The sequence below is a fragment of the Mesoplodon mirus genome, assembly GCF_964341445.2.
Source record: "Mesoplodon mirus genome assembly, chromosome: 18".
Lineage (NCBI taxonomy): Eukaryota > Metazoa > Chordata > Mammalia > Artiodactyla > Ziphiidae > Mesoplodon > Mesoplodon mirus.
In genome coordinates this window covers 10,171,554-10,192,868 of record NC_138994.1, presented here as the reverse complement: position 1 = coordinate 10,192,868, position 21,315 = coordinate 10,171,554, and the positions used below count along the sequence as shown (strand labels likewise).

General features: G+C 39.9%; 1 protein-coding gene across 4 annotated transcripts in view; it reads right to left on the bottom strand.

Moving 5' to 3' along the window:
- The window catches only part of TANC2 (tetratricopeptide repeat, ankyrin repeat and coiled-coil containing 2), a 354,826-nt gene that overhangs the window by 27,827 nt on the left and 305,684 nt on the right, over positions 1-21,315 (bottom strand). For all 4 annotated transcript variants that reach the window (XM_082602709.1, XM_082602710.1, XM_082602711.1 and 1 more), the window contains 3 exons: positions 10,215-10,323; positions 2,868-2,990; positions 2,069-2,305 (listed from right to left, as the gene is read on the bottom strand). In XM_082602709.1, coding sequence (XP_082458835.1) covers positions 2,069-2,305; positions 2,868-2,990; positions 10,215-10,323 — 469 coding nt within the window. The remainder of the gene's footprint in view (positions 1-2,068; positions 2,306-2,867; positions 2,991-10,214; positions 10,324-21,315) is intronic.

The following is a 21,315-nucleotide window of genomic DNA, read 5'->3' as shown; positions in this document are numbered from 1 at the left end:
GGGCAGGGCACCATGTCTGTGGTGTGCTTGCTGAAAACATACAAACTCAATCTAAGGAAGAGAAAATATCAGACCAACTGTAATGGAAGAACACTCAACTCAGTTATGCAACAAAATAACTGGCTAAATACTTAAGTGGTTTAGAGGGGTGAGAAATGAGAAGTAGTTACTTTATTTGGCGATTGGCAGTTGTTACTTTTGAGAGCAGCTTCAGTTGAATGCCAAGAGGTTGGGTTTTTTTTTTTTTTTTAAGGATATTATTTATTAGGCACTGCATGAGACTAAAAGAGACTTCATCTCTTTTTAAAAAGGCTCGATTACTTTTAATTGTCACAATGCCCCTCTTAATCCTGTTTCTAGGTTAAACAAGTGAGGCTGAGAGAGGTCAAACAACTCGTCCAAGCCCTCAGAGAAAGCAAGTGTGAATGCAGGCCTTGACCAGGTCGTGCTTGAAGCCAAAGTTTATGATTTTAACGACTTGCCTCCTCTTTCTGTCACGGAAGCCAGACCACAAGTGGTTAAGGAGTAGTAAGGAAGCAGTGGTAGCAAGTAGAGAGGACTCTTAGGACAGGCTTGGTGAACATGGGTGGGAAGAGATGGGATGGTGGCCTCTGGTTAGGAGAGAGAGGGGAGTTTCTCTTTTGGGTTAGATAACACATTCATAGGTTGTAGAAACTGAGAAGAAAGGTAGCGTGAATTCAGAAAAAGAATGAAATGATGTGAGAGAAAGAGCAACATACTGAGATTAAAAAATATAGGTGGGGAATTCCCTGGCAGTCCAGTGGTTAGGATTCCGCACTTCCACTGCAGGGGGCATGGGTTCCATCCTTGGTCGGGAACTAACATCCTGCAAGCCGTGCGGCATTGCCGAGAAAAAAAAAAGAAAAACAAAATATATATAGTGGAGGCAAGCATTCTGGAAAGGAAGGTAAACACTTCCTTCTCTCAGGCAGAAGTAAAGGTGAGTGTACGTAAGGATTAATAGAGTTTTGAGAGCGAGGCACCGTGAGATAAACTCAATCTTGGTAGTCGTAGGAGGGCAAAAGAGGTTTGAAAGGGTCTTGAAAAGATCACAAATGATTTATTTATCTGCTCTGGGGAAAATAAGAGATGAATAAAATGATATCTGAGCAACAGGAAAGACCCAGCTGAGATTAGAATATGAATTCACAGCAGTAATAATAAGGCCCAGTTATCACTCTGTTTCTAGAGGTGTTCATTCAAATGACTAGGACATTGCAGGTGGACCATTCCTGTGTCACAGTTAACATCTACAGCTCTGAGATTTCACTGAGGTTCCCAGGTCCCAGCTCCCAAGGGAGTCTCAGGAGACACAGTTCTTCCCGGGTACGGACACTGGACACCTCAGAACGAGGTCATACATATTACTTATATTTCACTGCAAAACCACCCAAATCCTCAGTTTGTTTTCAGGATGGAAACACAATACCATTGGGCTACAATGTCCCCCAGAGGCCTACATTTTTGAGACCAGCATTTTTCTTTTCACCAATATTTTGAAATTGAGTTATATCAGTGGCCTTTGAGATACTATAAAGCAAATATATTTTTGAGAAATGTTTTGAGAGAATTAAAATACACTAAAAGAAACACTTCTGAGTTCCTCTGGTCAGAGAGAATCATCTTCTCCCCATACCTCTTCAGGGGTGTCTTCAAGACTCTAACATGAAAGGCTTAGAGTCTAGAGGCACCATTCAGTTCAGACTTCACAGTGCCATCTCCTTGCTCCCCCACTTCTCTTTCCTTACTCTGAGCTCAGGAGAGAATTTCTTGGTTGTTAGGGACATTTTGTGGCTGCTGATAAATGCAGTTTCCTAAGTGCCTTTCAAAAGTTTTAGAACTGTGTGCAAATTCAGCATGGAACTGGCCATGGCAAGTGGGCAACAGTAGGATGTAATCAGAGCTAGTTCTCACTTTGATCTGCTCCCTAACAGGATCCGATGTATTCTACCTACACTCAGGACGTAACACAGGAGACAAGGAAGAGTCTATAGCAGGAAGAAAGAAAAGGGAAGAAGAAAAGGCAGCAGAGCCGGACAGCCACTACCTTGGCCCGTTTCTTGCACAGCAACACGACAATGCTTAGGAAGCCTGCGGCTGCAGCATAGCCCAGAGGAGTCAGGCCGCTTTCTGAGGAGGCATCCACATTGGCCCCAAACTCCAACAGTAGGGCCACCATTTCTGTGTAACCAAGATGACACTGGACGCATAGAATTGGAGCATTATTTAAAACCTCTGTCCGGTAATTAATGTTGGCACCTCCCAAAATCAGCAGTCGGCTGACCTAGAAATAAGTGAATAAACAGAAATAATACTCACATAAACATCAGTTATATCCTATTAGTCATCTTTTATTAAGTCCTCTGGGACCCCACAATAAGTGCCCAGAAGCATTTAGTAACGGCTTTATTTTAAAATCTTCGTTTGTTCCTTTTTCAATACCTTGCCTTTGGAAAGGGATGTGAAATATCTCCTTTATATAAACCGCTCAGTAACTAGAGTCAACACCACCCATACTGTAGTGCTCCACTAAGAGTCTCCACTAAGTGAGCTGTCAGTCAGAAAAACCCCTGTCAAAACAAAGGTGGTCCAAGAATGATGTACTCCCTAGAAGCAGCAGGACTTATTCTACAAATCAGAGTCATCTTATACAAGGTGCAAGGTCAACAGGTTTGGTCTTCAACTCACAGAACAAAATGTAAAATATATCAAATTATCAGTAAAAGGTTAATTAATAGGAGACAGTCTAAGGCAAGTCAAAGATCGATTAAATAGCTACTTAAATGTCCTCCTAGTTTTAGGTTTTCATAGTTAATTCTTTAATCTGACTGTAATTTATCACTTACCTTTATATTTGGAGTATAGAGATTTCGTAAAGATGCCAATGCCATGGAAAGACCCTCTGTGCTATAGGAGATCCAGAGACCTTGGAGGATGGAGGATGATACTCCAACTTTTTTACTCAAACCCTGAAAAAGAAATATAGAGACAATTAAATCATTAGCCCAGCTAAAAAGTACCATCAGTAGTTAAGTTAGGAGCCTCTAGGTTTGTGGTACTAACAGAGAATAGAGTCTTGCTCAAACAATACCCAGGCATAACAACGCCAATCCACTGATGCAGACGAAGACTAGTCCTGTAGGAACAGGCTAACTTAAACTGCCTCTACCTTGGCAGTCTGCGGAAACAAATCTACTTAATACCTCTCTTTTCTGCTATATCTGGATATAATCCCCCCACCCCCCAGATCTTTTCTATTAGCCTTCTTGAATCAATCTCTTAAATTCAAGTTAGTAAAGTATACATGGTAACAGAGATAAAGCAGTGTGATCACTGATCTCCATCTCATTTCTGTCCTGGGCATTTGTGAAAACTGTATCTCCCAGCCTCCTTTACAGTTATGTGGGCCATGGCACTGACTTCTGGCTAATAAAATGTGGGCAGAAGTAATATGTCATGTCCAGCCTTGGCCCCAAATTCCCCGTGTGTTTCTCCACACTTTCTATTGTTCCTTTTGATTTCAGGCCAGATGATCCAGTGGAGGATCCTGAGGCCCTAGGGGATTTTGGAACTGCTATGTGGAAGAAGCCTGCCCAATGATCTGTACTGGACTGCAACGAAAGTGAAAAATAAGCCTTTGTTAAGTCACTGAGATTTTTCAGGTTTGTTATAGTAGCTAGCATTGCTTACCCTAACATAGCCTAAAATAATCACATCTGTTCATCCTCAGGGAAACAACATAGGTTTGATTGCCATCAGCAACAAATTTTCTCTAGTATGACTGGCCTAAGTCCCACTGTATGTACTAATGTTTGCCCCTTTTACTTGGACTTCTCCAAAAGGAAGTTAGAATAAATTATTTTTTAAAATCTCCTGCTGTGATGGCAAGATTCTCTGGCAATCTTCTTCTTCTTCTTTCTTAAGGCTGTGCAGCGTGGCTTGCAGGATCTTTGCTCCCCGACCAGGGATTGAACCTGGGCCCCCTGCAGTGGAAGTGCGGAGTCCTAACCACTGGACCGCCAGGGAATTCCCAGCAATCTTCTTACTATTCTGCCAATATCTGGGTCAAGTGAGTTAAAGCAGGAAATCCTGAGGGCCGCAAGATATTAACAATGAAGTTTGGGAACCACAAAGTAGATCTGAGGAGGTATTCTTTTTAAAAACTTAATTTGGGGCTTCCCTGGTGGCGCAGTGGTTGAGAGTCCGCCTGCCGATGCAGGGGACACGGGTTCGTGCCCCAGTCTGGGAAGATCCCACATGCCGCTGAGTGGCTGGGCCCGTGAGCCATGGCCACTGAGCCTGTGCGTCCGGAGCCTGTTCTCCGCAACGGGAGAGGCCACAACAGTGAGAGGCTCACATACTGCAAAAAAAAAAAAAAAACAAAAACAAAAAACTTAATCTGTTCTGTTTGCTTTGTGAGAAAGTAGTCCAGTTTGATTCTTTTGTGTGTAACTGTCCAGTTTTCCCAATACCATTTATTGAAGAGGCTGTCTTTTCCCCATTGTATATTCTTGCCTCTTTTGTCATGGATTAATTGACCATATAAGTGTGGGTTCATTTTTGGGTTCTCTGTTCTGTTCCATTGATCTATGTGTCTGTTTTTGTGCCAGTACCATACTGTTTTGATTACTGTAGCTTTGTAGTATAGTTTGAAAACAGGGAGCATGATACCTCCAGCTTTGTTCTTTCTCAAGATTGCTTTTGCTATTCAGGGTCTTTTGCATTTCCACACAAATTTTAGAATTATTTGTTCTAGTTCTGTGAAAAATGCCTTTCATGTTTTGACAGAGATTGCACTGAATCTGTAGATTGCCTTGGGTAGTATGGTCATTTTAACAATATTAATTCTTCCAATCCATGAGTATGGTATATCTTTCCATTTGTTTGTGTAGTTTTCGATTTCTTTCATCAATGTCTTATAGTTTTCTGGGTACAAGTGTTTTACTGCTTTAGTTAGATATATTCCTAGGTATTTTATTTTTTTTTGATGCAATTGTAAATGGGATTGTTTTCTTAAGTTCTCTTTCCAAAAGTTTGTTATTAGTGTATAGAAACACAACAGGTATCTGTTTATTAATTTTGTGTCCTGCAACTTTACTGAATTAACTGATTAGTTCCAACAGTTTTTGGTAGTATCTTTGGGATTTTCTATATATAGTATCATGTAATCTGCAAACAGTGACAATTTTACGTCTTCCTTTCCAATTTGGATGCCTTTTATTTCTTTTCCTTGTCTGATTGTTGTGGCTAGGACTTCCAATCTATGTTGAATAAAAGTGGTGAGAGTGGGTATCCTTGTCTTGTTCCTGATCTTAGAGGAAACGCTTTCAGCTTTTCATCATTGAGGATGATGTTGGCTATGGATTTGCCATATATGACTTTTATTATGTTGAAGTATGTTCCCTCTGTATACTCAGTTGAGACTTTTTATTATAAATTGATGTTGAATTTGGGCAAAAGCTTTTTCTGCATCTACTGAGAAAATCATGATTTTTATCCTTCATTTTGTTAATGTGGTGTAAGATGTTGATTGATTTGCAGATATTGAACCATCCTTGCATCCCTGGGATAAATCCCACTTGATCATTGTGTATGATCCTTTTTATGTATTATTGAATTCGGGTTACTAATATTTCGTTGAGAACTTTTGTATCTATTTTATCAGTGATCTGGGCCTGTCATTTTCTTTCTTTGCAGTGTCTTTGTCTGGTTTTGGTATCAGGGTGATGCTGGCCACACAGAATGAGTTTGGAAGTGCTCCTTCCTCTTCAAGTTTTTGGAACAGTTTGAGAAGAATAGGCATTAACTCTTTAAATGTTTGGTAGAATTCACCTGTGAAGCTGTCTGGTCCTGGACTTTTGTTTGTTGGGAGTTTTTTTTTTTTTAATTACTGATTCAATTTTCAATTTCATTACTGGTAATCAATTTGTTCATATTTTCTATTTCTTCCTTGTTTAGTCTTGGGAGATTGTAAGTTCCTAGGAACTTATCTGTTTCTTCAGGTTGTCCATTTTATTGGTGTACAATTGTTTGTAGTAATCTCTTATGCTCCTTTGTATTTCTGTGGTATTTGTTGTAACTTCTCCTCTTTCATTTTTGATTTTATTTATTTGGGCCCTCTCTTTTTCTTCATAAGTCTGGCTAAACATTTATCAATTTTGTTTGTCTTTTCAAAGAAGCAGCTCTTGGTTTCATTGATCTTTTCTATTTTCTATTTTTTCTATTCATTTATTTCTTTTCTTTTTTCTTTCTTTCTTTTTTTTTTTTTTTTTTTTTTTTGCGGTCCGTGGGCTTCTCACTGTTGTGGCCTCTCCCATTGCGGAGCACAGGCTCCGGACGCGCAGGCCCAGCGGCCATGGCTCACGGGCCCAGCCGCTCCACGGCATGTGGGATCTTCCCAGACTGGGGCACGAACCCGTGTCCCCTGCATCGGCAGGTGGACTCTCAACCACTGCGCCACCAGGGAAGCCCTATTCATTTATTTCTGCTCTGATCTTTAAGATTTCTTTTCTTCTACTAACTTTGGGTTTTGTTTGTTCTTTTTTTTCCAGTTCCTTTACATGTAAGGTTAACATTGTTTGAGATTTTTCCTGTTTCCTGAGGTAGGCTTCTATCACTATAAACTTATCTCTTAGACTTGCTTTTGCTGCATCCCATAGACTCTGGATCATTGTGTTTCCATTTTCATTTATCTCTAGATATTTTTTGATTTCCTCTTTGATTTCCTCAGTGACTCACTTGTTGTTTAGTAGTGTGTTGTTTGGAGTTCACCTGTTTGTGTTTTTTGTAGTTTTTTTCCTTATAGTTGATTTGTAGTCTCATACCACTGTGGTCAAAAAAGATGCTTGATATAATTCGATCTTCTTAAATTTATTGAGAATTGTTTGTGGAACAGCATGTGCTCTCTTCTAGAGAATGTTCCATGTGCACTTGAAGAAAGTGTGTGTTCTGCTATTTTTGGATGAAACGTTCTGTACATATCTATTAATTCCATAACTGTCATTTAAGCCCAGTGTTTCTTTGTTGATTTTCTGTCTGGATGATCTGTCCATTGATATGAGTGGGGTATTAAGTCCCCTACTATTATTTTATTACTGTCAATTTCTCCCTTTATGTTTGTTAAAATTTGCTTTATGTATTTATGTGCTACTATGCATCCATATTTACAGTTGTTACATCTTCTTGTCAGATTGATCCCTTTACTCCTTTATCATTATGTATCATTGATCCCTTTATCATTATCATTGATCCCTTTACCATTCTTTGTTAGTCCTTGTTTTAAAGTCTATTTTGTATAAGTAATGCCAGCCCAACTTTCTTTTTGTTTCCATTTGCATGGAATACCTTTTTCTATCCCCTTACTTTCAGTCTGTGTATCTTTGATCTGAAGTGAGTCTCTTGTAGGCAGCATATATACAGGTCCTTTTTTTTTTTTTTTTTCAGTCCATTTAGCCACTCTATTCCTGCAGCTCTTTGGGACTCCCAAAAGTAAACTCCACTGGCCTTCAAAGCCAAATGCTCTGGGGACTCATCTTCCCAGTGCAGGACACCCAGGCTGGGGAGCCCGATGAGGGACTCAGACCTCTCACTCCTTTGGGAGAACTGAAGACACGTCCACACAAAAACCTGAACACTAACATTGTAAGTGTACTAAATGCCAGTGAGTTATTCACTTTAATATGTCTAATTTTATTTTAAAAAAATAAAAAGAGGAAAAAAAACCCTGTATGCTTTGTTCATAGCAGCATTATTCACAACAGCCAAAAAGTGGAAACAACCGAAATGTGCAACTAGCGAATAGATAAACAAAAAGGAGTATTACTTGGCAATAAGAAGGAATCAAGTACTGATACACGCTACAACATGGATGAACCCTAAAAACATCACGCTAAGTGAAAGAAGCCAGACGTAGACAACCTGGATTGTATGATTCTATTTATACTAGATGTCCAGAAAAGTCAAACTTATAGACAGTAGATTAATGGTTGCCAGGAGTTGGGGGGAGCTCATGGGGAGTGACTTCAAATGGACACAAGGTTTATTTTTAAGGTGACGGAAATGTACTAATAGTTGTAATAATTACACAACTCTGTAACTATACCAAGTATCCAGAATTACAGACACTCAACCCCATATTTTTAAGGTGATTAACGACATCATATGTAATTTTTCATGAACAAAGATAAAATAAGGGAAAGTTAAAACTAATTGGAAAGAAATATGAATTGGACTATATGTCACTGCTGATTGGCAGTTCTAAGTGGCGCTGAGTCTAAGCATTGAGTCTGTCTTTGCCTTTTCATGACCCTCAGCTGATAGGAAGTGAGAATACTGGCAGTCTGAGAGAAGCTTAAGTCTATCAACAGGGAGCACGCTGCATTTAAAGGACCCTGAAAAGTGCAGCATCAGGAAAACCATGGTCCGAGTCCACATTCTTCAGCTTGCAGTCATGTCATCACCACATGCTATACACCTGAGTATTTACGGCCTGAATCACACACGGAGCCAGTCTTATCTCAGGCAACCATGTTGTCTGCAGCAACATAAGATAAAACTGTGTCAGTGACAGGAGTGTATGGTTTAAGTGTAGGTCTCTATGACAGGCTGGTGGTTGCCAGAGAGGAGGGGGTTGTGGGGAGGATGAAGTAGGTGAAGGGATCAAGAGGTACAAATGTCTGGTTATAAAATAAATAAGCCATGGGGATATAAAAAGATAAATAAATGTAGATCTCCCTGTAGTGGATAAAGTCACAGGGGATCACATGAAACTTCATATCATTTATCTGTTTCATGTGGTATTTATTTTATGGTGCAGGGCATAAAGACAGGCATCATCTTCATTGCATTTGATCCTAGGCAGAGGGTGATGACAAATGTTGAAGCGTTTAAAGCAGTGATGCTTAATACGTAAGTTACTTTCCCATCTAATTGAAGGATACTCATCTTAGAGTTTGTAGAAGTAGCAGATGCTTTTTGGTCCACTTGAAATTGGAATGAGACACCTTGCCTGTTAAAATAAAAGAGTCTCATTCTGCTCCCATTAAGTAAGGCCACTAGGTACGGTCATTTTTGGTAGAGTGATTTATTAATAAGACAATTATGATTCAAACAAAGGACTTGTCACTGTGGGTTTTACTTCTGTCCATCTGATGAAAAGGCTTCTCTAGCTGTGTACTTATATACTGGGAAGAATTTGCTAGGCTCTTGAAGTTGCCCTTAATGTCATTTTTCTCTCTGAAGAGAACAGAACTGTTTTATCTTGAACACTATCTCTTGGGGGAAGTCCAAGCCAGAGGACTATTTAAGATCTCTGTATTTCTCAATCTGGGAGCAGCAAAAGTGGTCTGAAGAGATTGTAGGGATTGTAGGTGGCCGATGAAATAGCAAGCTGTGGGCTAGGAAAATCAGGAAAACACATTTCTTCCTTGACTTCTGTCCTTTGCCCCACAACTGCTATCTAGACAATAAATTCCTTGAGATTAGGGGCTGTATATTTTTGGTTGGTGTATCCCTAGCACCTAGTACAATGCCTCAGTAAGCACTGAATGAACAAATGAATGCATACAAGCACAAACAGATGAATTACGTGCTCTTCTCTGGGTCCTCCACTCCAGCCGTGTGGATGTTGGGAGAGGGAGGCTGATGCTTGGAGTCCTTAAAAGTTTTGAAACTACTGCGAAAAACTGGGATTATAATTTGAAGAGAGAATGGGGGAAGTAGCTTAAAGGAAGGTTATAGTTGGTTCTAGACAAAGAGTTTGAAAATCACAGCACCAGGAATATTAAAATCTTCCCTACAATTATGAGAACACTGAGGGAATAAACTGCTCTCAGCGATTTTTTTTAGACATTGTGAAAACCTGCAACTAATGCTACAACGTGACTCTTCTCAGCAGATGGTGGGTCATATATGGAGTACACATGTGTATGTGTATATGCTTCTTACCTAAATGATTATACATGTACCTTTCCTGGAAAGCCTAGCAATCCACTAAACTGGGAGATGACAAATGTGGCTTTCTTTCAAAGTCCTAGGGAGGAACAGGTCAGAAATTTTAGGAGATGGACCAATTTTGCAACAAACTGATTTCAGAAAGCAGGGGCCACACTGACATAATAGTAGCTTCATACACACAGTGTTAAGGAAAGCCTGATGGAAATGGAAAGAAAAACACCTCCAACTTCTTTAATTACCTTAAAAATGTGTGCTTTGAGGATGTGATGTCCCAGTTCAATTGTCTGCTGTCGGTTTAGTTTTCCCTCTTGGCGGGAAAACCAGAAGGCAAGTAACGTGTGACCACTCCTGCCAAAAAAAAAAGAGACCCATTTTAGAAAATTTAATGCTCCAATTCTCCTTTGGGTGGTTGACTGTTCAGGTCTAGCCATACCTCCAATGAAACTCTGTCTCATTCAACCAGTTTCTTAAGGAAGGGCACCTGCTATTGGGCAAATAACGGGTAGTGAACGGTTCCTAGCTTTTACCAGCCCTTTACCCAAATCACATGTGTGAATATCACAGAATGTCATTTCTAGTTGGCTTACACCCATCCCACACATAGATGACATTAAAAGATCCATTTTTATTTTCTGTCTCTGTCAACTCCTCTTATTTCACCCATGCTTTAAAAGTCAGTGTTGCTTCCTCAGGATCACATTTTTGGTCCTAGTGTGTCCTCTGGATTTAGCTCATCCATCCTCAGAGCCTTCGCCACCACCTAAACCCTATTATCTTTTTCTCTATCTAGATGTTTCAGCTTTAGATCAATATACATCAACTGTCTACTGGATTTCTCTACCTAGAGGTCCTATAGTACCTTAAACTCAACATGTCCCAAACGGGATTAACAACCTCTTTCCCAAGTGACGTCTTCTCTGATCAGCTTCTACCAAGCCTCTATCCTTTCTCTCTAACATTTTCTCCCAGCCAAGAACACAGCACTCTGTCTTTGGCGCAATCATCATCGGTTGTATATGCCTTTAATACAGTGTCTACCACACTATTACATGCTCTCTCCTCTACTAGACTGTAGGTTTCCTGAAGGCATCATTCTCACCCCCCATCTCCTTGTCAACAGATCCCCAATCTGTTCATGAATGAGAAAACCCTTTTCTCTGCCTCTGCATGTTGTCTTATCTGCCCAGGATGCTCAGTACGGCCACAGCCCTCCTGTAATCATGTGGTCAGCTGGCCTGACGACAAAGCCAACAAAAAGGCTAAGCTAAGAGAACTGCTGAAAAATAGAGCCTGAGTCCCGACTGTATAGCATCAGAAGGGGCCCTAATTTTGGACTACTTGTTATATGAAGCGATACATTTCTTTATTGTTTAATCCATTTGAGTTGATGTTTTCTATTCCTTCCAGCTCAAAGCATACTAATGATATATGCCTTTAAGTGTGAATGTATATATGTATATGTGTATGTATGTGTATACATGCAGGATTGTGTATGTGTATTTTTATTTACATTTATGACAGAAATCCCGAGTTGTTTATACTCTCCACAGTGCCAAACGTTGTGTACTGCACATAAAAATTCTCAATAAAAATTTCTGGGGGGCTTCCCTGGTGGCGCAGTGGTTAAGAATCCGCCTGCCAATGCAGGAGACACGGGTTCGAGCCCTGGTCTGAGAAGATCCCACATGCCATGGAGTTAACTAAGCCAGTGTACTACAAATAGTGAGCCTGTGCTCTAGAGCTCACGTGCCACAACTACGGAAGCCCACACGCCTAGAGCCTGTGCTCCGCAACAAGAGAAGCCACTGCAGTGAGAAGCCTGCGCACCGCGATGAAGAGTAGCCCCTGCTCGCCACAACTAGAGAAAGCCCGTGCATAGCAACAAAGATGCAACGCAGCCAAAAATAAAACAAATAAATAGATAAATAAATTTATTAAAAAAATTTTTTTTGGAAGCAAGATCAGACATTAAAGAAAGGATACTGGGTCACCTTTGGGCTGTGCCTTCTCACCACATTTGCTGTAGTCTGTAGGAACTGTGACACTTAGAACTGTCTCTCTACTCCCCAACCAGGTTAGTGTCAGCAGAGCTCTCTATGCTACTGAGAACACAACTCTTTTACTCCTTTCACTTGGAGTGTCATAGAGGAGGAAAATCAAACTATTATCTCAGTTTCAAGCCTAATGAATTAATCAAACAGAAGGAAAAACAGCCAGTGAATTTTTGTTGGTGACACTTCGCTGAGAGGAGGCCCAAATGTCTACTGGACGATTTTGTCTCATATTTAACACTGGCTACTCTGCCAGGTTTAACATTTGAAGATGTCTAATACTGAAGTCTGAAAAATGAACATATCCTTCCTTCTTCCTTTCCTTCCTCCCTTCCTCCCTCCCTCTTTTTTAAGCTTCAGTAAAGAACTTGGAGAACAGAGGATGGGACAGTTCCCATCTTAGGTAGGAATCATCCTATAAAACTTTAAAAAGGAATTCTACTATGTTCTAACCTTTGGCTTTGTAGAATTTCTGAATTCTAGTGGATACCAGGTCATCTTACTTGATCAGATAAAACTAACCATAAAGGAAAGAAAGTTATTTAATTGAGAGAATGTCTCAGACAACTGTTATCTTGTATGGAATCATCAGTGTCATCTGAAGATATGAGCCCAGGGTTGTTTCACACTCACAAAATCTAGAAATTGTTACTGAACTTTTATATATCCCTTGAAAGCCCAATGTAGTTGGTAGGCTATTTTAACAGAAGTTAATGAGAACCATTTATAAAAGTTCCCTTTCTCAAGTTCTCAAAATCCTAACCAGTTATTAACAATGAAATTATTGTAGCCTCCCTGGTGTAAGAATTATTACATTAAGTGTCTCATCTATGGCTGTACATAGTGACTAGAACTCCTGAATTCGATCCACCACTTATGCTTCAGGCCATTAATAAGAATCCATGCTGGTGAGGAATAAGGATAAAGCTCATGTCTGACAAGGATATGAATTGTCAGTTAGACACAGAACTGACTTGCCCTAGTGCATTTACTTTACTACCGTGACTAGGGCACCCTGGGAAGATGCTTCCAACTCTCTAGTATGCATTTCAGCCAGCTATAGAGGACAGTGCTTGCTTTTGTTATTGTTGATCAGGCGCTGAGGAGAAACAGCAAGCCATCTGGCTCAAGGAAAATGTGAAGGTGACAACACTAGTTTATTTCTTTTTGGATACAAGCATATTACATTATTCATAAAAGAATGATTCTGGTCAGTTCACCGGACTCAAAGCTCATGGTGTTTAAGACACAAAAGGTAAGATAGCAATTTCCATTACATGCTGGCATTTCCATTTGTACCTTACTATGTTTATTTTTTTAACACCTTTACTGGAATATAACTGCCTTACAATGATGTGTCAGTTTCTGTTGCATAACAAAGTGAATCAGCTATACATATACATATATCCCCACTTCTGCTCCCTCTTGTGTCTCCCTCCCACCCTCCCTATCCCACCCCTCTAGGTGGACACAAAGCACCGAGCTGATCTCCCTGTGCTATGCGGCTGCTTCCCACTAGCTATCTGTTTTACATTTGGTAGTGTATATATGTCCATGCCACTCTCTCACTTCGTCCCAGCTTACCCTTCACCCTCCCTGTGTCCTCAAGTCCATTCTCTATGTCTGTGTCTTTATTCCTGTCCTGCCCTTAGGCTCAGCAGAACCTTTTTTTTTTTTAAGGTTCATATATATATGTTAGCATATGGTATTTGTTTTTCGCTTTCTGACTTACTTCACTCTGTGTGACAGTCTCAAGGTCCATCCACCTCACTACAAATAACTCAATTTCGTCTCTTTTTATGGCTGAGTGATATTCCATTGTACATATGTGCCACATCTTCTTTATCCACTCATCTGTCGATGGACACTTAGGTTGTTTCCATGTCCTGGCTATTATAAATAGAGCTGCAATGAACATTGTGGTACATGACTTTTTCTGAATTATGGTTTTCTCAGGGTATATGCCCAGTAGTGGGATTGCTGGGTCGTATGGTAGTTCTATTTTTAGTTTTAGAAGGAACCTCCATACTGTTCTCCATAGTGGCTGTATCAATTTACATTCCCACCAACAGTGCAAGAGGGTTCCCTTTTCTCCACACCCTCTCCAGCATTTATTGTTTGTAGATTTTTTGATGATGGCCATTCTGACTGGTGTGAGGTGATACCTCATTGTAGTTTTGATTTGCATTTCTCTAATGATTAGTGATGTTGACCAACCTTTCATATGTTTATTGGCAATCTGTATATCTTCTTTGGAGAAATGTCTTAGGTTTTCTGCCCATTTTTTTTTTTTTTTTTTTTTTTTTTTTGCTGTACGCGGGCCTCTCACTGCTGTGGCCTCTCCCGTTGCGGAGCACAGGCTCCGGACACACAGGCTCCGCGGCCATGGCTCGCGGGCCCAGCCGCTCCGCGGCATGTGGGATCTTCCGGGATCGGGGCACGAACCCGTGTCCCCTGCATCGGCAGGCGGACTCTCAACCACTGCGCCACCAGGGAAGCCCTTTCTGCCCATTTTTGGATTGGGTTGTTTTTTTGATATTGAGCTACATGAGCTGCTTTTATATTCTGGGGATTAATCCTTTGTCAGTTGCTTCCTTTGCAAATATTTTCTCCCATTCTAAGGGTTGTCTTTTTGTCTTGTTTATGGTTTCCTTTGCTGTGCAAAAGCTTTTAAGTTTCCTTAGGTCTCATTTGTTTATTTTTATTTCCATTTCTCTAGCAGGTGGGTCAAAAAGGATCTTGCTGTGATTTATGTCATAGAGTGTTCTGCCTGTGTTTTCCTCTAAGAGTTTTATAGTGTCTGGCCTTACATTTAGGTCTTTAGTCCATTTTGAGTTTATTTTTGTGTATGGTGTTAGGGAGTGTTCTAATTTCACTCTTTCACATGTAGCTGTCCAGTTTTCCCAGCATCACTTATTGAAGAGGCTGTCTTTTCTCCACTGTATATTCTTGCCTCCTTTATCAAAGATAAGGTGACCAGATGTGCATGGGTTTATCTCTGGGCTTTCTATCCTGTTCCATTGATCTATATTTCTGTTTTTGTGCCAGTACCATACTGTCTTGCTGACTGTAGTCTGTAGTATAGTCTGAAGTCAGGGAGCCTGGTTCCTCCAGATCCGTTTTTCTTTCTCAAGATTGCTTTGGCTATTCGGGGTCTTTTGTGTTTCCATATAAATTGTGAAATTTTTTTGTTCTAGTTCTGTGAAAAATGCCATTGGTAGTTTGATAGGGATTTCAATGAATCTGTAGATTGCTTTGGGTAGTAGAGTCAGTTTCACAATGTTGTTCTTCCAATCAAGAATATGGTGTATCTCACCATCTGTTTCTATCATCTTTAATTCCTTTCATCAGTGTCTTATAGTTTTCCGCATACAGGTCTTTTGTCTCCTTAGGTAGGTTTATTCCTAGGTATTTTATTCTTTTTGTTGCAATGGTAAATGGGAGTGTTTCTTTAATATCTCTTTCAGATTTTTCATCATTAGTGTATAGGAATGCAAGAGATTTCTATGCATTAATTTTGTATGCTGCTACTCTACCAAATTCATTGATTAGCTCTAGTAGTTTTCTGGTGGCATCTTTAGGATTCTCTATGTATAGTATCATGTCATCTGCAAACAGTGATTTTACTTCTTCTTTCCTGATTTGGATTCATTTCTTTTCTGTCTCTGATTGCTGTGACTAAAACGTCCAAAACTATGTTGAATAATAGTGGTGAGAGTAGGCAACCTTGTCTTGTTCCTGATCTTAATGGAAATGGTTTCAGATTTTCACCATTGAGAATGATGCTGGCTGTGGGTTTGTCATATATGGCCTTCATTATGTTGAGGTAAGTTCCTTATATGCCTATTTTCTGGAGGGTTTTTATCATAAATGAATTTTGAATTTTGTCAAAAGCTTTTTCTGCATCTATTGAGATGATCATATGGTTCTTCTCCTTCAATTTGTTAATATGGTGTATCACATTGATTTGCGTATATTGAAGAATCCTTGCATTCCTGGGATAAACCTCACATGATCAAGGTGTATGATCTTTTTTTTTTTTTAAAGCTTTATTTATTATTTATTTTGCGGTACGCGGGCCTCTCACCACTGTGGCCTCTCCCATTGTGGAGCACAGGCTCCGGACGCGCAGGTTCAGCGGCCTTGGCTCACGGGCCTAGCTGCTCTGTGGCATGTGGGATCTTCCCGGACCGGGGCATGAACCCATGTCCCCTGCATCGGCAGTCGTACTCTCAACCACTGTGCCACCGGGGAAGCCCCTATGATCTTTTTATTGTGCTGTTGGATTCTGTTTGCTAGTATTTTCTTGAGGATTTTTGCATCTATGTTCATCAGTGATATTGGCCTGCAGTTTTCTCTTTTTGTGACATGTCTGTCTGGTTTTGGTATCATGGTGATGGTGGTCTCATAGAATGAGTTTGGGAGTGTTCCTCCCTCTGCTATATTTTGGAAGAGTTTGAGAAGGATAGGTGTTAGCTCTTCTCTAAATGTTTGAGAGAATTCGCCTGTGAAGCCATCTGGTCCTGGGCTTTGGTTTGTTGGAAGATTTTTAATCACAGTTTCAATTTCAGTGCTTCTGATTGGTCTGTTTCTATTTTCTATTTCTTCCTGGTTCAGTCTCGGAAGGTTGTGCTTTTCTAAGAATATGTCCATGTCTGCCAGGTTGTCCATTTTATTGGCATATAGTTGCTTGTAGTAATTTCTCATGATCCTTTGTATTTCTGCAGTGTCAGTTGTTACTTCTTTTTCATTTCTAATTCCATTTGAGTCTTTTCCCTTTTTTTCTTGATGAGTCTGGCTAATGGTTTATCAATTTTGCTTACCTTCTGATCTTTATGATTTCTTTCCTTCTGCTAAGTTTGAGGTGTTATTGTTCTTCTTTCTCTAATTGCTTTAGGTGTAAGGTTAAGTTGTTTATTTGAGATGTTTCTTGTTTCCTGAGGTAGGATTGTATTGCTATAAACTTCCCTCTTAAAACTGCTTTTGCTGCAGCCCATAGGTTGTGGGTCTTTGTGTTTTTGTTGTCATTTGTCTCTAGGTATTTTTTGATTTCCTCTTTGATTTCTTCAGTGATCTCTTGGTTATTTAGTAGTGTATTGTTTAGCCTCCATGTATTTGTATTTTTTACAGGTTTTTTTCCCCTGTAATTGATATCTAGTCTTATAGTGTTTTGGTCAGAAAAGATACTTGATACAATTTCAAATTTCTTAAATTTACCAAGGCTTGATTTGTGACCCAAGATATGATCCTGGAGAATGGTCCATGAGCACTTGAGAAGAAAGTGTATTGTTTTTGGATGGAATGTCCTCTAAATGTCAATTAAGTCCATCTTGTTGAATGTGTCATTTAAAGCTTGTGTTTCCTTATTTATTTTCTTTTTGGATGATCCGTCCACTGGTGAAAGTGGGGTGTTAAAGTCCCCTACTATGACTGTGCTACTGTCGATTTCCCCTTTTATGGCTGTTAGCATTTGCCTTATGTATTGAGGTGCTCCTATGTTGGGTGCGTAAATATTTACAATTGTTATATCTTCTTCTTGGATTGACCCCTTGATCATTCTGTAGTGGCCTTTTTTGTCTCTTGTAATAGTTTTTATTTTAAAGTTTATTTTGTCTGATATGAGAACTGCTGCTCCAGCTTTCTTTTGATGTCCATTTGCATGGAATATCTTTTTTCATCCCCTCACTTTCAGTCTGTATGTGCCCCCAGGTCTGAAGCGGTTCTCTTGTAGACAGCATATATATGGGTCTTGTTTTTGTATCTATTCAGCCAGTCTATATCTTTTGGTTGGAGCATTTAATCCAATTACATTTAAGGTAGTTATCGATATGTATGTTCCTATTACCATTTTCTTAATTGTTTTGGGTTTGTTTTTGTAGGTCTTTTCCTTCTCTTGTGTTTCCTGCCTAGAGAAGTTCCTTAGCATTTGTTGTAAAGCTGGTTTGGTGGTGCTGAATTTTCTTAGCTTTTGCTTGTCTGTAAACGTTTTAATTTCACCGTCGAATCTGAATGAGATCCTTGCTGGGTAAACTTGGTTGTAGGTTTTTCCCTTTCATCACTTTAAATATGTCCTGCCACTCCCTTCTGCCTTGCAGAGTTTTGCTGAAAGATCAGCTGTTAACCTTATGGGGGTTCCCTTGTATGTTATTTTTTGCTTTTCCCTTGCTGTTTTTTTTTTCGCGGTATGCGGCCTCTCACTGTTGTGGCCTCTCCCGTTGCGGAGCACAGGCTCTGGACATGCAGGCTCAGCGGCCATGGCTCATGGGCCTAGCTGCTCCGCAGCATGTGGGATCTTCCCAGACCAAGGCATGAACCCGTGTCCCCTGCATCGGCAGCTGGACTCTCAACCACTGTGCCACCATGGAAGCCCCCCTTGCTGCTTTTAATACTTTTTCTTTGCATTTAATTTTTTATAGTTTGAATAATATGTGTCTTGGCGTGTTTCTCCTTGGATTTATCATGTATGGGACTCTCTGCACTTCCTGGACTTGATTGACTATTTCCTTTCTCATATTAGGGAAGTTTTCAACTATAATCTCTTCAAATATTTTCTCAGTCCCTTTCTTTTTCTCTTCTTCTTCTGTGACCCCTATAATTCAAATATTGGTTTGTTTAATGTTGTCTCAGAGGTCTCTGAGACGGTCCTCAATTCTTTTCATTCTTTTTTCTTTATTCTGCTCTTTCATAGTTACTTCCACTATTTTATCCTCCAGGTTACTTATCCATTCTTCTGCCTCATTTATTCTGCTATTGATTCCTCCTAGAGAATTTTAAATTTCATTTATTGTGTTGTTCATCATTGTTTGTTTCCTCTTTAGTTCTTCTAGGTCCTTGTTAAACGTTTCTTGTATTTTCTCCATTCTATTTCCGAGATTTTGGATCATCTTTACTATCATTACTCTGAATTCTTTTTCAGGTAGACTGCCTATTTCCTCTTCATTTGTTTGGTCTGGTGGGTTTTTACTTTGCTCCTTCATCTGCTGTGTATTTCTCTGTCTTCTCATTTTGCTTAACTTACTGTGTTTGGTGGTCTCCTTTTCACAGGCTGCAGGTTTGTAGTTCCCGTTGTTTTTGGTGTCTACCCCTAGTGGATACGGTTAGTTCAGTGGGTTGTGTAGGCTTCCTGGTAGAGTGGACTAGAGCCTGTGTTCTGGTGGATGAGGCTGGATCTTGTCTTTCTGGTGGGCAGGACCACGTCTGGTGGTGTGTTTTGGGGTATCTGTGAACTTACTATGATTTTAGGCAGCCTCTCTGCTAAGGGGTGGGGTTGTGTTCCTGTCTTGCTAATTGTTTGGCATGGGGTGTCCAGTACTGTAGCTTGCTGGTCGTTGTGTGTAGCTGGGTCTTAGTGTTGAGATCGAGATCTCTGGGAGAGCTCTCGCCCATTGATATTACGAGGGGCCAGGAGGCTTCTGGTGGACCAATGTCCTGAACTCAGTTCTCCCACCTCAGAGGCTCAGGCCTGACACCTGGCTGGAGAACCAAGACCCTGTCAGTCACTTGGCTCAGAAGAAAAAAAAAGAAAAATAAATAAAGTTACTAAAATAAAAAAAATTATTAAAAATTGAAAAATAAAAAAGGAGAGCAACAAAACCAAAAAACAAATCCACCAATGATAACAAGTGCTAAAAACTATACTTAAAAAAATAAACAACAAAAAAAACACAGACAGACAGAACCCTAGCACAAATGGTAAAAGAAAGCTATACAGACAAAATCACACCAAGAAGCATACACATACACGCTCACAAAAAGAGAAAAAGGAAAAAAATATATATAAAAAAAGGAAGAAAGCAACCAAATCAATAAACAAATCTGCCAATGATAATCAGCTGTAAATACTAAACTATGATAAACATAAAACTAGAAACAAATTAGATGCAGAAAGCAAACGCCAAGTCTACAGTTGCTCTCAAAGTCCACTGCCTCAATTTTGGGATGATTCGTTGTCTATTCACGTATTCTACAGATGCAGGGTACATCAAGTTGATTGTGGAGATTTAATTTGCTGCTCCTGAGGCTGCATAGAGAGATTTCCCTTTATCTTCTTTGTTTGCACAGCTCCTGGGGTTCAGCTTTGGATTTGGCCCCGCCTCTGCATGTAGGTCACCTGAAGGCGTCTTTTTGGAAGTCTGAGGTCTTCTGCCAGCATTCAGTAGGTGTTCTGTAGGAGTTGTTCCACATGTAGATGTATTTTTGATGTATTTGTGGGGAGGAAGGTGATCTCCATATATTACTCATCTGCCATCTTGAAGGTCCCTCCCCTGTACCTTACTATTCTGACAAAATATGATGTCACTGGCTAATCCATAGTCTGAATGTGCCTATATGTGGAGTTGTCTATATTTATGTCTATTTTTCTTATTATTTGCTCACTCCCAAACCTTTTTTTTTTAAGAATACATTTAAACATTTTTTTAACTTTCTTTTATACTTATTTAGGGTTATAAATTTCAAATATAACACTTTTAATTTTTTGTTTACATCCCTCTCATTGAAGATGGCAAGTGTTAACCAGAACAAGTCCCTGCAAAGTCACATGACCAAGGGCTTGGCTACAAGAAAGAACAAAGAATTAAAGTCCATGATGCAATTTACCAGACAATGATACAGAGATGAGTTTGCAAGAAGCTAGCATTCTGGCTGGAGTGGTGGATGGAGCAGAGTGGGCACTGATTGTGGTATGGGCTACAAAGAAGTACAAAGAAACAAATATAACATACATTACTATGAGTCCATTTCTGAAAATAGACATGAACCAGGCAATATGCTGTTTCATATACATCATTTCGTTTACTCCCCACAACAACACAAAGAAGTAAATATAATTATCCCCATTTTACAGATATTAGATATAAAAATCAGAGAGGGGAAGTGACTCCACTAAGACAGCACAGTAAGTGACAGAACCCAGATTCCATCCCAGGTCTATCTGATTACCAAGCTTGTGCTCTGAACCTCTTGACTGCTACTGAGTTCCTGAAATTAAATGTAACAGTGATTCAGAGGAGAGAGAGGGAATTGAAAGTCTTCCTGCAAGAGAAATCCTTTGTCTCTGGGTCCTGGAAGTTTGAGTGTGATGCTGATAGGTAGGAAAATAGGAAAGTGGGGAAAGGCGTAGAAGATGGAGGGAACAGAATGAATGAACATATAAAGGCAAATTTTTACAATCCCAGAGGATGTATGGGGAGAAACAAGTCAACTGCTTTGGCTTCCCAGGAAAGTTAAGATTCTGGGCTGAGGAGTCGGTATTCAACACCACAGGCAATAGGGAGGCACTGAAGCCAAA